Source organism: Vespula vulgaris, chromosome 8 (assembly GCF_905475345.1).
Source record: "Vespula vulgaris chromosome 8, iyVesVulg1.1, whole genome shotgun sequence".
Taxonomy (NCBI): Eukaryota; Metazoa; Arthropoda; class Insecta; order Hymenoptera; family Vespidae; genus Vespula; species Vespula vulgaris.
This window is the reverse complement of record NC_066593.1, coordinates 4880719-4899812: the sequence shown is the minus strand read 5'-3', so window position 1 is coordinate 4899812 and position 19094 is coordinate 4880719. Positions and strand designations below refer to the sequence as shown.

Genomic DNA, 19094 nt, shown 5'->3' with positions numbered 1-19094 from the left:
TGTTAAACTTATTTCCACCATCTTGAAACCAAATTGTATGGTATTAATAATGTGAAATTTTTCTGAACGATACGAAACACGAGTAATAACATAATGTATTTAATATATTTCTATCAATAATATGTATAATATGATATAAAGAAATAGAAAAAGAGAGAGAGAGAAAGAGTGGTAGTGAAAGTGAGAAAGATAGAGAAATATAATAAACAAACTTTTTTTTATTGATATAAATAAAAAGGAAAAAGAAAAGTTATCTCCTCGTTATGAAAATATTTTTGTGTTTTAAAACGATGTTTAAAAAAAAAAAACGTGTTTTATTATTAATCGTGTATTATTAAATGAAAAAAAAAAAATAATAATAATAATAAAAAGAACCGTATATATTTGAGTAAAAAAACATGTGGACGTTTAGCATTGTTCGAAATAGAAAGAGAAATGATAAAAATGTTAATAAAATCGTGATAAATAATTTATAATCAGATTTTATATAGGTATACGATGTAAGAGGTAGTTATATACAATTATTATCCTTTTTTTATGTTTTTTGTTATTTATTTATTTTTTTTTTCTTTTTCCTTCTTCCACTCTTTCTCTCGGTTGGGTGCGGTCGCCACACATCAAGTGATTACGCGAAGATAAATTGACGAGGTTTTATCATTGATATCTTTAAATTTACTACACATTATTTACATTTACATATTTATTGATCTAATCGATTCCATTCGTTGTCAAGTTATGTTTTACATAGAACGTTGTGAACGGACATTATACGTTTTAATATCCGATCGAAACGTCTCTTCTTCGGATTTATTTTTTACATATGTACGTTTAAAAAATTATACAATCCAAAAAAAGGAAAGAAAGAAAGAAAAAGATAAACCAAATATAATTTCGAGCACAATAATAATAATAATAATAATAATAATAATAATAATAATAATAATAATATAACGGCAACATTATTTGCGTTTACAAATAAACAGAATCGTAAGATCAGCTCCGATTCATTAATGTGATATCAACGAACGCTTATTAGACGTTTAGGAACATTAAAAATTAGAATCTCATTCTATGGTTCTATTCTCGACGAGTCTAAACAAAGAAAAGAATATACCTATATATATGATACAAGTTAAATCTTATTGCAACGAAATTTATATAATATTATATTGCATAATAAATGAGAACGTATGACCGTTAATGTATAAATGAAACATTTGGTATCATATAATTCGTTAAGAAAAATGATTTAACTATCGTATGTGTATATATATATATGTGTGTGTGTATGTGTGTGTAGTGTATGTATATATATATATATGTGTATTAAAATAATAGGACAAGAGTAACAACGTAACGTGAGAATCTTATACTCGATCGCGAATTGTATGTACAATAAAACAAGTACATATGCCCTAATTAATAATACGGGAACTAATATAAAATAATCTCTTACTTGTAAGAGGAAGATAAACGACGGAAAATGACGTTGTTAAACGAGTTATGAATTTATGTACATTAATTATACTGCGACATCGAGCTTACGAAGTCAGTATTTAGGTACATAAATACCTAAATAATAATAATAATTATAATAATAATAATTATTATTATTATTATTATATATTCTTCTATAATATATTATTCTACAATTACATAAATCTTTCAACAAACTCGCAAAAAATGCTTCAAAAGATGTACATTTCACTTTATTCCGAAACACGTGTCGTTCCTTCGTAATATCGAAACACTTTGCAAAAATAAAATTATTCGATGATCGTAACACTTATAAATCTTAAATAATAATAATAATAATAATAATAATAATAATAATAATAATAATAATAATAATAATGTACATATCAATATTATATCATTACATATTATTAATTAATATATTAAACATTACATATACAATATATCGTTTTCTTAATATCTTCGTTGTATTACGATTATCGAATAATATGATTTTCATATCTTCGAAAACACGTTGTAATATTATAAATACAAATATAAATATATATATATATATATATATATATATATATATATATATATATATATATATATATAGAAGAAACCAGGAATTAATTTTGGATTGCCCTTTAACCGGAATATCCAAAATTATTCTTTTCTTTTCTTTAACAAAGTTCCATAAAAAAGAACGTTATTCTGATAATGAAGGTTCTACTGTATACATCTACTGTATATATGTATATATTTAATATATATATATATATATATATATATATATATACACATATATACATACACACACACACAACCAACATACATAGTCCGTACTTTCACTTTCGATCAGGATTTTATCGAGTCGTCACTGCCCTTATTTTCGTTTCTGCGTTTCTCCCATTGATTGATCCTCTTCAAAGGATAACAGATCGCGGCCGAAAGGAAAATCAGACTACCAGAAAGATAGAATGAAGCATCGTAACTACCCGTTGCATCTTTAAATGCTCCTGTTCAAAAAATTAAAAGCAAAGTTTTACAATCAATTTTTTTCTCTGTTTTCTTTTCCTTTTTTCTTTTTTTTAGGTATGTCCTACCTTTTTTAATTTATGAAATAATATTATTTACATTATTATAAGTAATAATATAATTTTTGTGTAATATCTATATTTCGTTTTTCTTTTAACAGAAAAAAAAAAATTGAGTTATAGAGATATTAGTTTTTTCTTGAATCGTATTGACTTTAACATTATAAGTAATAGAATGAAAACGTGTCAATTTCTTTTTTATCTGGAATTAATTTTAACTCATCGTTATTTTTCTCTTTAAATTGTACTTATGCCATTCACGAAAAATAACGTGTCAACGAATGAATAAAAAGAAAAAAAAAAACAAAAAGGAAAAGAAAAAGAAAGGAAAAACAATATTGAAAAAACGCAGTTTGTAGGAAGATTTAAAAAAGAATAATTTGTCGATCGGCCCTAGTCGTAGAGAGTTCGTTTCTTTTTTTTTTGTTTTTTGTTTTTTATTTACATCATAATATTTAATAAGAAGAAGTAATGAAATTAATAAATCGTAATAAAATTAATTTCATATTTGTAATAATATTTTGGAAAAAAATAAAAGACCATGTCTATATATTTGTTTTCTATTGAAAAATTTCTCGAATCGAATTCTCGTTTTATCGACGTAAATGCGAGAAATCTCGTTAGAAAAGCCGATCGATATTTTCTAATCACCTGCAAGAGGCGCGCCTACCGCCGCTGCCACGCCTTGAAACAGTAGGAGCAATCCAAATGCGTTCGTCAGCTTCTCTAGCCCTAGAAGATCTACCACGAGGATCGATCTTAGCGATGCGAACACGGCTACAGAAGTAAAAAAAAAAAGAAACAGAAAAAGAAAAGAAAAGAATGAAAAAAATGATGATTAAAAGTGGAAAGAAACAATACAAAAGCAACGGTCAAATATTCCTATTCTTCTTTTTTTTCTCAAAATATTACGTTCTGATTCGTTCTGTCTTTAAAAAATTAAATATTGATAGAAAAATCTAATCTTTACCGCATCGTCAATAATAGTATCGATTTAATTTTATAAGAGATGAAAAAAAGAAAAGGGAATGATAATTTTTCTTTTTTTTTTTTTTGTTAATGTTAAGATTTAAGAAATTTATTTCTTCTTTTTATTTTAGTATTTTAATTTTTTTAGCCATGTTGTAATTCGTCATTGTTAAATAATTTTGATTTTTTATTACGAAAAAGACGAGTAGAACAGAACAAATAAGAAAGAAATTTTCTCGTTCTATTTTTCATCGTACTTCTTATAATTTTTAGAATCGTGCGAATAGAATAAGAGATTTGGAATATATTAAGAGAACAAAGAACTTTACTTACATATGCTAAGACCAAAACAGACGGCGTAAAAGAATTGATATCCCTCACTTAATGATAATCCAGATAGCATGGTTAATAATCCACCAATGCTGATAAATATGTTATTAACGACGAGAGCATCAACGCCAGGTATACTACCTGCAAGGCCGCAAGCGACACGACCTATGGTATTTCCAATACCGACGACAGAAACGAGGAACATAGCCGAAGAAGCTTCAATTCCAGCCATTTTGGCACGATCTTAAAAGGAATAAAAAAAATTATGTATATACAATATATACGTACACAGAACAATAGGTTTATTTGTCTAACGAAATTACAACTACATAAAAACAAATGGATATTAAAAATTTTTCACAATCTCTAAATATTAAAAAAAAAGCAATCTTAAACAATTTCTAAATATATTTTCCTAAATATATTCATCAATCGATTGTTGCGAGATACTTCCTCGGATAATCTATTGTTGTACATTTAACGAGAAAAAAAGATTACAGTAAAAATACAATTTTGCGATTATTATTGCAATAAAAAATGCAATTGGGACAAATAATTGGATTGAAAAATTATGCTCTTCAAATGCGACTTGCAATCTTAATTACTTGGTAATGATATTACAATCTTTTCTTTTTCTGTTTTTTTTTTTTTTTTATATATTGTATCTAAATTTATATAATATTGAAGATCGATTGAACAAACCTGGAAGGTAGATGAAAGGTGTATAAAAGCCCATCATTGTGAGCCCACCGGAAATGGCAAGGATCAGGAAGGAAGGGCTCTTTAAAAGACTGAGATCGAGCATAGTCGTCAAAATTCGGCGCACGCTTTCCGGACAGAGATAACAGGTACCGCTCTTTTCCTCTTCGACATCGGTGGCCGTTGGCAATCGTGTCACAGACATGTGATAACCAACCGACGAAAGCTGCGAACAAAATTATTGATTGTCTGAGCTAGCTTGTTCCGTACAAAATTTCTGAATTAAAGCTATTAAAGCTGACGGAAAAAATTTATTTAAAAAAAAAGGAAAGAAAAAGAAAAGAAAATATTTCTCCTCGTTAAAGACGTAGGAAAAGATTCTTGAAGAGATACATAAAACGAAAGTTCCTGTTGCTTAATGAACAACAAACAATTTAATTTTTTTTGTTTATATATATATATATATATATATATATATATATATATATATATATAAAGAAGAATGTAAATCCATTCTAGTTCTGTTTTTCCTGGTTGGACATTAATTCCTTGCTTACTTGCGACTTGTAGTGCGCTAATCTGTTCAAAGATCCTCCATAGAAAATATCATCTCTGTAAAATGGTCTCTGGGGGTCCTTACTCGTTGTATTTCGCCTGTTGCACGTTCTAAGAGATTTCTGGCTGCAATCCGAGTCTGCACGAAGTCGGCGACCACTGATCGTATGTCTGCGTATCTGTTAAAATCATTCCTACATAAATTAACAAATAACGAGTATTTCTTTCTTTCTTTCTTTCTTTCTTTTTTTGTGAAAAAGATCGAAAAAAGAAAAGCTCCAAATTTCGATATTATGTAGTCAATAATTATGATAATATATAGTATAGGTGTATATAATAAAACGAACTATACGAAGTCAATTTTGTTTCTCTTTGTTTTCTTTTCATTATAAATATAAGATAATATGAAATTCTAAAAAGAAAAAACTTTTACGAGACACGTGTTAAAACAATTATCGATCATTCATTGTCTCACCGTTGGTATTTTCCCATTAAGTCTATCCATGTCACCGCCTAGAAGATTATTCTCTTCCTCGATCGATTTGTTATCTTCGTAATCGACGTCGAGATCGGGATAAATCGGTGCCGAAAGTCTCTTCTCCGACGTATTCAACTTTCTTTCTAAATTTCGTGGCTGCACGTGGATCTTATGAAGCGAATGCAACGACTTCGATGCACTGAAATACGAAGGTTAACGATTGATCGATCGATTGATTCATTCATCGATTTTGAAATCGTTGAATTAAACGGGAGTGAACAAAAAATGAAAAAGAGAAAGAAAACAAAAAGAATCATTTTCATTTTAATTACTTTACTATATTTGGACTGCTGCCAATAAGCTGAGCCGCTGTTGGATACTCGGTGTTGTTGTTGGTACCAAAAAATCCATTTCTGTTTGGTTGAACACAATGTAATGAGGCCGTTGAAACACCTTTGCCAATTAATGTACTTTTTGCCTCAATAACAGCATTCTCCTGCGTTGGTTTTATCTTGATTCGCGTTGGTTTCAATGGTCGAAACATCGCACCGAATATGGCGCAATTCAACAGCATTCCTAACGGTAATCGAATCCGATTTTTAGGACATTAATAATTTTAGGGCAGTGAAGTTATTACATAAACTTATTAATTACGAAATTTGGTTGGAATGAAAAATTAGAGAAAAGGATAAAAAATACTTTATGTTAACATTCATTTGGAGTTCTATCAAGCGTATAAATAATGTGAAGTCATTAAAGAAAATTTATTACTTTCAGTCTGCTCTCTCTCTCTCTCTCTCTCTCTCTCTCTCTCTTTCTCACAATCATCGATTCATTTGATATTTTAAAGCTTATATAAATAATTAAATAATACGTTAAAAATACATATATCAGGTGGGTCCTTGAGATTCTTTTCTTCATTTCATAATAAATTTATTCGACATTTCGACGGTTATCTTTCCGCGTATGTACATATGTACGTATCAACATACGTATCTACGTCTATGTATATATATATATATATATATATACATGTGTGTGTATATATATATTTCACTTACCTGCTTGAAAAAGGAGGGCACCTCGCCAACCGTAGGACTTTATAAGTAAATCCGAAATCGGAGCTAATAAGAAGGCACCGATTCCGGAGCCGCACACTGCGATACCGGTTGCCAAAGCTCGCCATCTTTCGAAGTAAAAGCCGGTTGTTATAACAGCAGGAACGTATATCAGACCAACTCCAATACCTCCTGTATAATATAACAAAGTATAACAAACAAAGAAATGATTTAAACGTAACAATGATCTTTCGTACGAGAGAAAATGTCAATCTTTTTTCTTTTCTCTTTTTTGATTTTTTTCTTTTGCTCTTCTTTTTTCCCCCCATTTCCTTTTCGTTTTTTGTTTTTTTCTTTTTAAAACACCACAAAGATCGTTCTTCGCGATATTTTTTTAATGTTTTTCGTTTTAACGTGTGGAAAAATATTATTAAATGTTAATGAGCTCGTTCCATGCTCTTAAGATTACGGACATGAGTGATTTCGTTATGTCACCACTTTTATAAATACTCTCAAAGATAAAGTGAGTTTTTTTTTTTTTTCTTTTTTCTTTTTCTTTTTCTTTTTTATGGGCAAATGGACTCGTATCGCTTACGACATACGTGAATAATGCCAAATATAAATTTTCATTTTAATTGAGTTAAATCTATTTCGGGGAAACGTAAAATATAAATGATAACAATTTGATATCATAATAATAATTATTATTATTATTATGTATTAATAATAAATATTAATAATAATCATTATGTATTAATAATAAGTATTATTATTATTATTATTATTATTATTATAAAAATAATAAAAAGAAAAAAGAAAACAAAAAAACCCGCAAATCATATCGAATCTATGAGAATATCATTGTAAGAAATTGTATATATAAAAAGTACTTGAAGAAGAACGGTCTTATAAAAAATTAAAAGCTAGCTTTAACCAACTCTTTTGTCCTTCGTTTTATTATTATTTTTCTTTTTTCCTTCAAAAAGTCAGATTTGTACTACTGTACTACTGTACTTTTAAAAGAAGGAAAAAGAAAAAAAAGAACGGCTTATTTATTGAAATACGATTACATTATTACCTTAATGGTAGTTACGACGAGAGGTGTTATCCTCGAAGGCAGCTTGCGAAGGAAAGATAGTTTTATTCTTTTTTTTTTTATTTTTCTTTCTCTATTCTTTTTTTTTTAATTCTTTTATTTTCCTTTTTGCTAAAAGAGCAGATATACCAGACCGGACTAAAAGTTTCCTTCGAGGAGCGAAGGAAAGCGCTCGTGCAAAATGTAACTTTCTCAATAAGAGACCTATAACTTACCGAGGACACCGTAGGAAACGTAAAGAAACTCTATGGACGCGCTGAAGTATGAAAAGACGAAGGCGATGCAGCTAAGTACGCTACCAAGTATCGCTACCAGCCTGAAACCGTATCTGTTCGCTAAAGCGGATACGAATGGTCCTATAAACGAAAAAGAAAAAGAAAAAGAATTAATAATACGTTCGAAAGTTCGTTTATTTTCTTTATGTATATATATATATATATATATATATATATATATATATATATATATAGCCTCTTACTTCATTCAATAATACAATTTCACTTGGAAAAGAAAGTCGGTGAAGGAAAAATTAATTTATCGATTTTATTTGCTTTGCATTTGAAGAAAGGAACTAATCTGAGTAATATATTTTTGTTTGTTTGTTTGTTTATTATTATTATTATTATTATTATTATTATTATTATTATGAGTTAATTTTAATAGAGAAATTATGATATATTTTGGCCAAAAAGGAACAAGAATAAGAAAACAGCAAAAAGTAAGAAAAAAAGCAGAAAATAAGAAAACAAATAGAAGCGATATCGATATAAAGAATGCATTAAATCGATTAAATCGATCAACAATTAAATACTTTTTCTTTTGAAAAGTAAAGGTAAATTAAGAAAAGTAATTTATCGCTATCGTTTTAAAATAAAAAAGAAAGGAAGGATTCCGAATGATTTAATTTCGATGAAAATAAAATTAACGAAGCGATCTTAAATAAATCGATACAATTTATCGACTTAATATCTTTGCATGAATATATGCAAATGAAAGATACAAATGATTTAATCATCATATATTTTTCATATTAATTAGACACTTTAGATAACAATGTCGTAATAATATTCTTTTATAAATGAAAATCTTAGTTACGTTCGAAATCGATTTGTTTTCAAATCGATACTAAGATCTAATACCGATCATCGACGATCCTCGTTAACTATGCAACTTGTTAAAAATCACATTTATCCTTCTAACGTCCTATGAGATAAACATTTCATTTTAACATTATACGTATACCAATAAAGGCAGATCGATTAACATATTCTAGCATGTATTGCATAGTAAATCTACAAAGATCGATGACGTACATAGATCGTAGTATTAATAAATGAAGTTGACCAAGAACGAATAATATTACAGTGTAACTCAATTAAAAATAATGAGTCAATGCAATAGATTTTCAGTCGTCCGATTAAACCGTAATAAATTTCTCGTGTTTGTCTTGAGCTCGAATAAAAATGCAAATAAATATTTACGAACCGGCCATTAGATAGAATCCTGTTTGAAGGGAACCAACCAATGCTACGCTCGCATGCGAGACATTGAATGCCTCTGTAATATCGTTGAGGAAAACTCCGAAACTGAAAATAATCCCGTCTACGAATAGATTGCAGAGAAATGAAGCTGCAACGATCACCCAGCCCCATCCACCGTCCGGTGGTACCACCATTTCGACCTCGATACTCTGTTGGCATACGAATTTTTATTTGTTAAAATTAAAACTTCGAAAATTGACTATTGACATTTTTATCATATCGACTTTTTTTTTTTCTTTTTCTCGTTAGAATTTGTACTTTCTTTCTTTCATTCATTTTCTTTTTTTTTTTTTCTATTTTAATTTAGATAATTGTTCGTCTTAATCGTAATTTCTTCTTTATCGAAAGTGAAAAAAAAAAGAAGAAAAAATTGAGATTCATATAATTTTGTTGAAAGATCGTTAACGAGTTTATCGTTTTCTCTCTTTTTTTTTTCTTTTATTTTTTTCGTTCGAAAATTCGCAATTTGTTACGGTCAAGGTCATCGTATGGAGAACTCAATTTTGTTATCAAGGTACCCAACGCAGTACTACTTATCTATATACCGATATCACCTCGGGCCTCGTCGCGATTACAAACTCGATTCGTCGGGATAGGTCGCTAAGATTTCCAATGCGAAATGAAAATATTTGCGATCATTGATGTAGAAGGAAAGAAAGAAAGAAAGAAAGAAAGAACGAACGATCGGGCTTTCCCCGAGAAAAATTATTTTCTACGTTTCATCGTTTTTCGATGCATCTAAACAAAAAATAAAAATAAAAAAATAAAAAAACAAAAAAAAGAAAAAGAAAGTAAAAAATAAATAGGTAATATTCGCATATACATTTTTTTCATTTTCTTTGCTTCTTTTCGCATCTACGTTTGATTATTGTTTATAATAAACATTATACTCATGATATTTTATTTCGAGTCTTAATTCAGTTTAAAAATATTTCGAAAGCTTTAGAGAGACATATGTATGTGCAATCAATCGCGTATTTTTTTAAAACTCAAATACACCACGTAAAACGACATAACAAGTTAAATGATGCATATCTGTGTTTTAAAAGATTATTTCCATGAAATAACCGATTAGAATAATACTACATTTAAATTTTTAGTTCGGTTCATGAAAACTTTGCCATGATTATACGCACATATGTGTAATCGTAAATAAATATATTATATTGCAACATACTTATGTTTTTATAACGCAAGTATATCTACATCTCACCTCGTTATTATTGTCATTAACATCCTCGAGTTGCATTTCTTCTTTTTTAAAATTTCGTCCATTTTGTTCAAGCGTTTTTGATTCCAGCTCGTCCATCTTACTCTCCTTCGATGCCATTTTCGTTTTTGGTTATCTGTAAACACGTGAGAAAGTCTTCAGTACCTGTTCGATAATCAACGAAAAATTTTTTAATTATAAACGATATAATATCTTGGACCATCTTTAATACATATGTAGAACGTATATTGTATAAAATGCTTTTCAATTGAAAAATGATGTTAATATGTTAAAAAAAAAATCAGTTCATTCTTTTTTTTTTCTCCAATCAATCGTACATCTCTCAGTGAGCTAATATTCGTTTATAAATTAAAATGAGTTATACTTATTGTTTAAAAATTAGGTTTATGTTTTCTAAAATTGATATTTATACAAATTATAATTATTTTCAAAAATTCATATTCACAAATAATGATTATTTTTAAATACTTGTTATTATTTCATATTTCACAAATGGTGATGTCCCTTTGACCGATGAGAAAAAAAATTCTCTTTAAAAACTCGTAGATACATTACTCATTAATTTATCAAATCGTATTTGATAAAATAAAATGTGAAGTCAGACTTAGTTTTTGTATTATTAAATCGATCTATGTCGATTTAATAACACACATATGTATATATAAACATGTGAGTATATATGTAAATTATCGTATTATTTTCGTGTCAACATAATTACGAAAGCCTTAGCAATGTATTTAATATCTGAAATGTGAAAGGGCTAGTAGTACAGCTCAATAATTGTATATATCTCGAAATAAAGATGGATGATGATGATGACATGATTAAACGAAAAAAAAAGAAAAATAAGAAAAAAAATAAAAGAAAGAAAAAAAATGAAAACGTTGACACAAGAGATTTCTAGCCGATGATGATGATAATAATGTATATATTTAAAATTCGAAACTGCTCGTATATAAATATTTAAACAGGTGACTTTCCATAGACGTTGTCAAAACTGGAAAACGTCTTAACCATTTTTTTTTTCTTTTTCTTTTTGACTGTACGTATATTTATCAAACATATATTAATATTATAAGGATGTACGTATTTGAATATTATATTTTCCTTTCGAAAGATAATATTTCACATAGTTGTTAATCCTAAACAACTAAATATCGATTACGTTTTTCAATCGTAATTTACTTATCGTAAAATATGTTGAATTAATTTTTACTCTCGAGAGATAAAATACAATTGTACAAATTAGTCGACAATTTTTTGTTAAATTAATATTAATACAATATTTATATATTTATATTTATTATCACTTAAAAAGAAAATAAAGTGTTCTTCGTAAATCTTTCTTAATAACGATAATTACTTAATATAGAAGATATGACGATTACACTTCGATTCGTAATTTAAATTCGTAAGATATTATTTGTTAACTCGTTAACACATTTTAGTTTCTCCTTTATAAAGTTCCCGTTCTGTTTTTCTCGTTTTTATTTTTCCATTGTTCGAATACTTTTACTTAAGTAGAAGAAGAGGAAGTCACTCGTAAAATCGGCATACAAAAAAAAAGAAAAAGAGAAGAAGAAAAAAAGAAAAAAAAAGAAAAAGAAAAAAAAAGGAGGCCGGAATTCCCGATTAATCGTCGAACAAGTCGGACTAGATCATCCTCCCACGTTTGCAATTATGCTCGAACACACGAAGGTCAAAGAGGGAAGATGCTTTTGCGAAAGGTCAAGGTCGCCCTGGGAATAAACTCGAGTGGACTGGACACGCATATGATGGCCGATCGAGTCATGTCTCGACGTTGTCGTTTTGTCGTCTCTTGTTGTAAGATAAATTGACGAACTGATTGCTTCTCTCTTTGTCGCACTTAAACTCCCGAGTTGGCGTTTCGTACGCTTAACTATCGATTTTTCTCATTCCGCATCGTAGATACTTGTTAGATTCTTCTTTATTATTTATTTATTTTTTTTTTTTTCTTATTGCACGATACAAAGAATTTTTAGCGTGTCGTAAATGCACTATAATGATAATAATAATAATAATAATGATAATGATAATAAAATGTTCTATCGAATCGTATAGGAACTCGTTCATTTTTTCAGTTTTTTATGTTCGTCAAAATTTTTCTTTTTTTTTTCTTTCTGTTTTTCGGATATAACAGATTTTAATTTTGTGATAACAAATTTTTAAACTGTTTGTAATGCCGACATAATACGCAGGATGTCTCATTTTAAAAGAGATAACCAAATATTACCAATTCTATTGATTTTATAAATAAATGTCTCGTCGGTTGATACGTTTTAACGAGGAAACATAATATGTATTGTAGCTTCTCTTTAAGCTGTTGTCGTCGAGATACTAAAAGCCGTAACAGTTTTTCTTTGTCTTTTTAATGGAAATCGATATTTTAAATCGAAGAAAAGTTGTAGAAAATATCAGTATAAATCCAACGAGCATCTACATTGCACATTTCCTTCGATATTTCATCGAGGTATGGGAGCCTTGAACTTTAACAAACCGTGTGTAAGAGATTACAATATAAAAATAGAATATAACGAGTTTTGGAAAAGTATTACTCATATTACAATAATAGTGTATTGGATATAACATCTTTTGTTGCAGTAAAATGGCAATGGAAATAACAGATTTTGGCACTGTTTTGAACATGAAAATTAACGTGACTCAGAATTATATTCAACTTCCAATTGTCTTTTTCCTATGACGAAAAACATGTTTTATCTATTTTTCACATTCTAAAAATGTCTAATAGATGCCGCTAAAATCACAATTTTGATATTTGACGGACGTGAATTCATTTTCGAAAATAGACGACTTATATATATACGTATATAATATATTTATTTATCTATACAATATTTACATACTATATGTATAATATATACAGCAGACCCTGTATAACACGGATTCATATAACACCACGTTAAAAATCCTGTTCATATAAAACGATGAGAAGAATACTCGTATAAAAAAGGTATACAGGTGTCCTATCGATAACATGAACACTTTTAATATCTCGACTGTTTTTAATGAAACAAGATACATATTTATGTAGATAAAGTTGCATCGTTCGCAAAAGGAATAAAATAATATAAAATATGTATATAAACGTATATCGTAATTATTATATTAAGTATAATAATTCATACAGTATTTATTAGACTCGTCATAAAGAGATGATGAATATTCTTCCGTCGTTCGTAAAAAAGAAAAAATTATATAAAATACATATATAAACGTGCATCGTAATTATTATATTAAATATGATAACTCATACAATATTTATTATTATATTCTTCATAACGAGACAATAAATTTTCTTTTTTGTACGAAATCATGACAAGTATACTACTCGTGTTTCAAACAAGAAGACGTTATCTTTTGTTCGTTGAATCAAAATTTTTTATGAAAACTAAAGAATATTCTTTTGAACGTTGATTAAAAAGACTTTGAAATATTTTTGATATGATGATCCAATAAAGGAATTGAAAAAGAAAATATTCATTAGACATTTGGCAATAATTGTTGCTGATATTTTTTTTTTTTTTTTTTACAGAGACTTCATGTTCGGATCTCTATTAATTCCTATAACGCGGTCTGTCCGGTCCGACATTGTTTCATACAGTTAATAATTACGTTCGCGAATTAAACGACACGACACAAATACGACGCGGAAACGACGTGAATTAGACACGGATTAGACGTCATTTTTTAATTTTTCCTATACGATGTAGATATAATTTTTGTTTTTTTCAATATATATGATTAGCAAATTAAAATAGCATTCGTGTATCGAAGAATCGAGAAATACTAGAATTTATAAAATAACATTTTTTAACTCCTGTCGAAAGATTCGCAAAAAAGTTGGTCACACGTAGAATCGCATCATCCATCGTATGATCAACTATATAAATTCTTTCTTTCCTCTTTCTATCTCTCTCTCTCTCTCTCTCTCTCTCTCTTTCAAAAGTTTTATAAACTACTTTAAAGCTAATATTTCTATAAGTTAAGTACCCCAAACTTTTCGTCTTATCATAAAACGTAATTATACGTAAGATTTCGCGTGGAATTTGATAAAAAAAGAGAAAAAAAAGAGTTTTCATGAAAATAACAAAAAAAAAAATAGACAATATCTCTCTTACATTATTCATATTATATCATTCATAGAAATGTTTTATATAGAGATGGTAAAGTAAAAACATTAAGGTAAAAAACGTTTATATAAAAATATTACGATACTTATTATTCTTAATAATAATAACGATAATAATATTCTAATGATTTTGATAAGATCGATCGCAAAGCACGTAGATTCCGAAACGTGTTTCCCAATGGTGTTTCATCAGTAATAACTAAAGTGCCATGGAAAACAATTTAGAAGAGAGAAAAATGGCGTAAAAGTTTAGGAACGTGGAAACATCTGCACAGGGCATACGTGCTTACTCGTACTCGATCCCACGGGATCTCGTTATTACACGCATTATCGTAAAACAACAGTACTCTAAAGCGAGAGTTACGCCCCATCGCGCTTATATTTCTCATTTCGAATTGTTTACCAAAGAAACACGAGTTTGCAAGCTTTTGTCGAGACGAACCATCATCATCCATCTAGTAGAGAACTTTTCAAACATCGTCGCACGATCATTTCTTTTTTTATTATCTTTTTCCTTTTTGTTTTTTTTTTCTTTTCTTTTCTGTTTTCCTTTTCTTCCTTACTTTTGTCTCGCAATAAGTGTGTCATAATTATTTACCATCGAGGAAAGAAAATGAAGAAAAAGAAGAGTCGAAGAAAAGGCAAATGATTTTATCGCGACGTTTGAATGATTTATTCGTGACAAGGTCAATAAGAAACAAGAGGTACGTACATATTGATTTACAATCCAATAATTAGTGCATCGCGTTAATGGATGTTTAGTTTCTGTTCTTTTCTTTTTTTTTTTTTCTTTTTTCTTCTTACTCACTCTACGTTCAAATATCAAACTTTTACATTTCACACGAATCCAATCCATCAAATAGACTTTTCTCAACGCGTATCTATTTCATACGTTAGATGTTGGACAAGTTATATCGCTTTAATACGTACATACATATGTAACTTTATATCAGGTCGAAACAGTATTTCGAGAGGTTTCCATAGCGAAATTTAATGTTTTATGCTCTTGCCACATGTGTATATACGTTAATTACAGCGATGCATCATTTTATTAATGCACAGAAATATGTACATTTTAAATACGCTCGTAAAACGATAACATGTACTTTTAGAAAATTTAATCAAATCGAAAGAGAATATCGAACGAGTTCGATTATAATGAATTCAACGAAACGATAATATTATTATGATTATTTTTTTCAAATGAAAGAATAATAATTACGTGATATCGACACGATCAAAATGTCTTATTGTTACTGTAAATTTTCAAGGTATCAGTAATTTTGTCGAATCAATTGCAATCGATTATAATGTTCGATTTCAATCTCCTCTCGTAATTTTTTTATTCTGTTTATTTCTTCTTCTTTTTTTCTTTTTCTTTTTCTTTTTCTTCGTTTGCTTGAACGATTGAATATCGATCAATCAGGATCGATGTTACATATTTGATAAAACAATCGAATCGTTTAAACGCCATTGATATAATATGTGCCATTGGCAACCATTGTTTAGATGCAACATTGATCCTAACCAATCGATCTTTAATCGTTCAATCAAACAAAGGAAAAATTGAAGAGAAGAAAAGATATAAATAAATAAAAAAATTACAAGGACTGAGTGAAAGTACGATCAAAAATCAAATCGTGCGAACATTATAATGTGTATCGAACGAATCAATTCGACAAAATTATCGATAATGGTTATCAATATCATTGAAAATATAGATACTTTTTGAATAATAAGAAAAGAAAAGAGAAAAAGAATATAAAAATGAAAGAAATCGATCAGTAAGAAAGACAAGAATTTTTAAGTAATTTTTTATTGAAGATCACAATGATCTTTCGAATTATTATGAATTGTGTGTGTGTGAATATGTATGACGAAAGTGAATCGCATTTCGGATCGTTTAGTATCGCACAACCTGATTTTCGCGGCCCGCAATCGGCATCGAATTGCAGTTTGTAATTTGAAGCGAACTGGCCGAAACTAGTCCCAATAGTTTTTGTTCTCGTCTATAATAAAACGATTGCAAACGAAGAAAAGAAAAAGAAAAAGAAAAAAATAATTCCAAGAGAAACTTCATCAAAGTACGTATTTACGAAGTTATCTACGAAGAGAGAAGTAAACAATTGTTGCAAAACGTGGGTGCATATATTGATACGTTTCACTTTTTAAATCGACGCAACAAAGGATAACATCTATTATTTCCTTGCATCTAATAAATATTATAATTTTCAAATACGAATATATATTTATGGATATATACGAGCGTAGAGTATTGATATAAAATTAATGTAAATTTAGGCAATTCATGAGAAAGTTATTGCATGAGATGTTACTTCTTATATTTTACTCTATTTTTATATATACTTTATCTTTTCATTTTATATATATATATATATGTATAATAGTAATATTATATTATAAATATAATGTTTAATCGAATATCGTTTGTTTAACGAAAATATGATCTCAATAACAAAATGTCGGTATTAAAAAAGTAAAACACGTGATAAAAGTTGAAAGAGGACATCATAGATATGATAAGTATCAAGACGTAATATGTCCTCGTATATCCTGTTATTGCTTTTCATTGCACTCTTGTACTTTATCCATTCTACCATAGAATATATACGGTCCTACTTGCTCATTCGTTCCGATAACTCTCTTGGCAGGGCTCAGGATGATATCTACACGAGCTACTAACAGCGTAAGATAAGGCACGATGTTAATACAAATACAACACAGTAGGTATGCTTTTTGAGAACACTCCTAACACACAATAACATCTATCTACATAGCTACACATGTATGCATGCATGTATCGTACGTATGTATGTATGTATCTATGTACATACACATGCATGCACTTATTCTTATTCTTATTTTCTTTTTTCTTATTCTTCATTTTTAACAATCTCTTATCGAAGCAACATATCGTTCAATGATAAGTTCTGTTTGAAAAGATTGATACAATACTACATTGTGAGACAATGTCAATGAAAAGGTAACAACAGACAAGGATACGAGTAAATACTGATAAATGCAGTTCCTCTTTGTAACACCATTTAAACATGTGAAAAGAAAAAAGAAAGAGATATAGTAAACTCGTGGAATTCAATCGTCGTCATTGAGAGAAACATAACTCAATGGACTTTCGATATTTTTGATAGTATCGTTATCGGTCGGTTAAAAAACTCTTTAGGGTTGTCGATCGTTTAAAAGAAAAATTTTAAAATAAATTATTGACTAAAAAACAGAAGAGAGAGAAAAAGAGAACATTATATCTCTTCTCGCTAACGATCTGTTATTTCGTAAATATATCATAATAAAAAATTTGCGAGCGAATTTTTAAAAGATTATCTTTCTTCGAGTGCGTGTCCAAAAGATATAACGAACACACATAACTACGTATATACATGCGAGATGAAATTAACTACTTAAGATCTTGTTGGCCGATAACGATCGTATCAGGTCAGTACCTATCGTTTTTTCTTTTTTTTTTTTTAGATTTCGAGCTCTCAAACATTTTTCTTCTTTTTTTTTCCTTTTTTTTCGGAAACATTCTCAGAACTTCGTTGTGTTTTTTTTTGTCTCCTCTTTCTTTCTTATTTTTTTTATCTTCCATTTATTTTATTGTCATGGCACGAACGAAATATAGAGGGTAGAAGATTGGGAGTGGGGGAAGAAAGAAATGAGACCATTTCAAGATATTCGAAAGACGACCAGAAATAAATCGTGACGATAAAGAAGACGCCGATAAGAAAAAGAAAAGGAAGAAAAAAGAAAAAAGGAGAAAGAGAAAGAGAGAGAGAGAGAGAGAGAGAGAGAGAGAGAGAGAGAGAGAAGAGTATGGAAAGCGATAATATAAACTCTAAAAGGAAACGGAAAATTTGACCTTCCGTGAGATATAAGACAGCATCGTCCCCAAGTCGAAACTTCCTGTCCGACTCATTGAATTTCGAGGTTGACCCTTCATTGGCGCTCCAAGGAAGCTATTGTGCCACGAATTTACGGGTTACCACGAATCCCATTGATTCGCTTGTCGGTCACATAATGACGAATAGTTAGCATGTCCACTACTACCAACATGTTCGCGGGGAGTAACGAGAGACATTGTAGGAATAGAAATGAAAGAATATATGTCGGGAGAAAGAGAAAGAGAGACAGAGAGAAGGAGAAAGAGAAAGAGAGAGAGAAAATAAGACACCACGTGCAGGAGGGCAAAGTTCGAACAGAGTTTTTATCTATCAAACTTTTTCTCTATCGCTTTGCATTTATTTACCAACATTTCGCATCCAAAGCGATAGAAAAGAAAGCATTCGACGAAAAAAGAGAAAAAAGCGAGAAAGAAAAATAATTCAGAACGGACCAATAATAAATAAACTTAAAGCGCCGTTCGCGGCACTTATTT

The 19094-nt window shown here is 29.1% G+C and overlaps 1 protein-coding gene across 3 annotated transcripts in view; it reads right to left on the bottom strand.

Moving 5' to 3' along the window:
- Window positions 1–682: 682 nt before the first annotated feature.
- The window catches only part of LOC127065563 (monocarboxylate transporter 3), a 23301-nt gene continuing 4889 nt past the window's right edge, over window positions 683–19094 (bottom strand). For all 3 annotated transcript variants that reach the window (XM_050998053.1, XM_050998054.1, XM_050998051.1), the window contains exons 2-12: window positions 10495–10627; window positions 9226–9430; window positions 7956–8096; window positions 6648–6836; window positions 5919–6162; window positions 5584–5785; window positions 5111–5287; window positions 4557–4779; window positions 3858–4097; window positions 3207–3332; window positions 683–2477 (exon numbers count right to left, since the gene is read on the bottom strand). In XM_050998053.1, the coding sequence (XP_050854010.1) occupies window positions 2317–2477; window positions 3207–3332; window positions 3858–4097; window positions 4557–4779; window positions 5111–5287; window positions 5584–5785; window positions 5919–6162; window positions 6648–6836; window positions 7956–8096; window positions 9226–9430; window positions 10495–10611 (2025 nt within the window). In that variant the 5' untranslated portion in view covers window positions 10612–10627 and the 3' untranslated portion in view covers window positions 683–2316. The remainder of the gene's footprint in view (window positions 2478–3206; window positions 3333–3857; window positions 4098–4556; window positions 4780–5110; window positions 5288–5583; window positions 5786–5918; window positions 6163–6647; window positions 6837–7955; window positions 8097–9225; window positions 9431–10494; window positions 10628–19094) is intronic.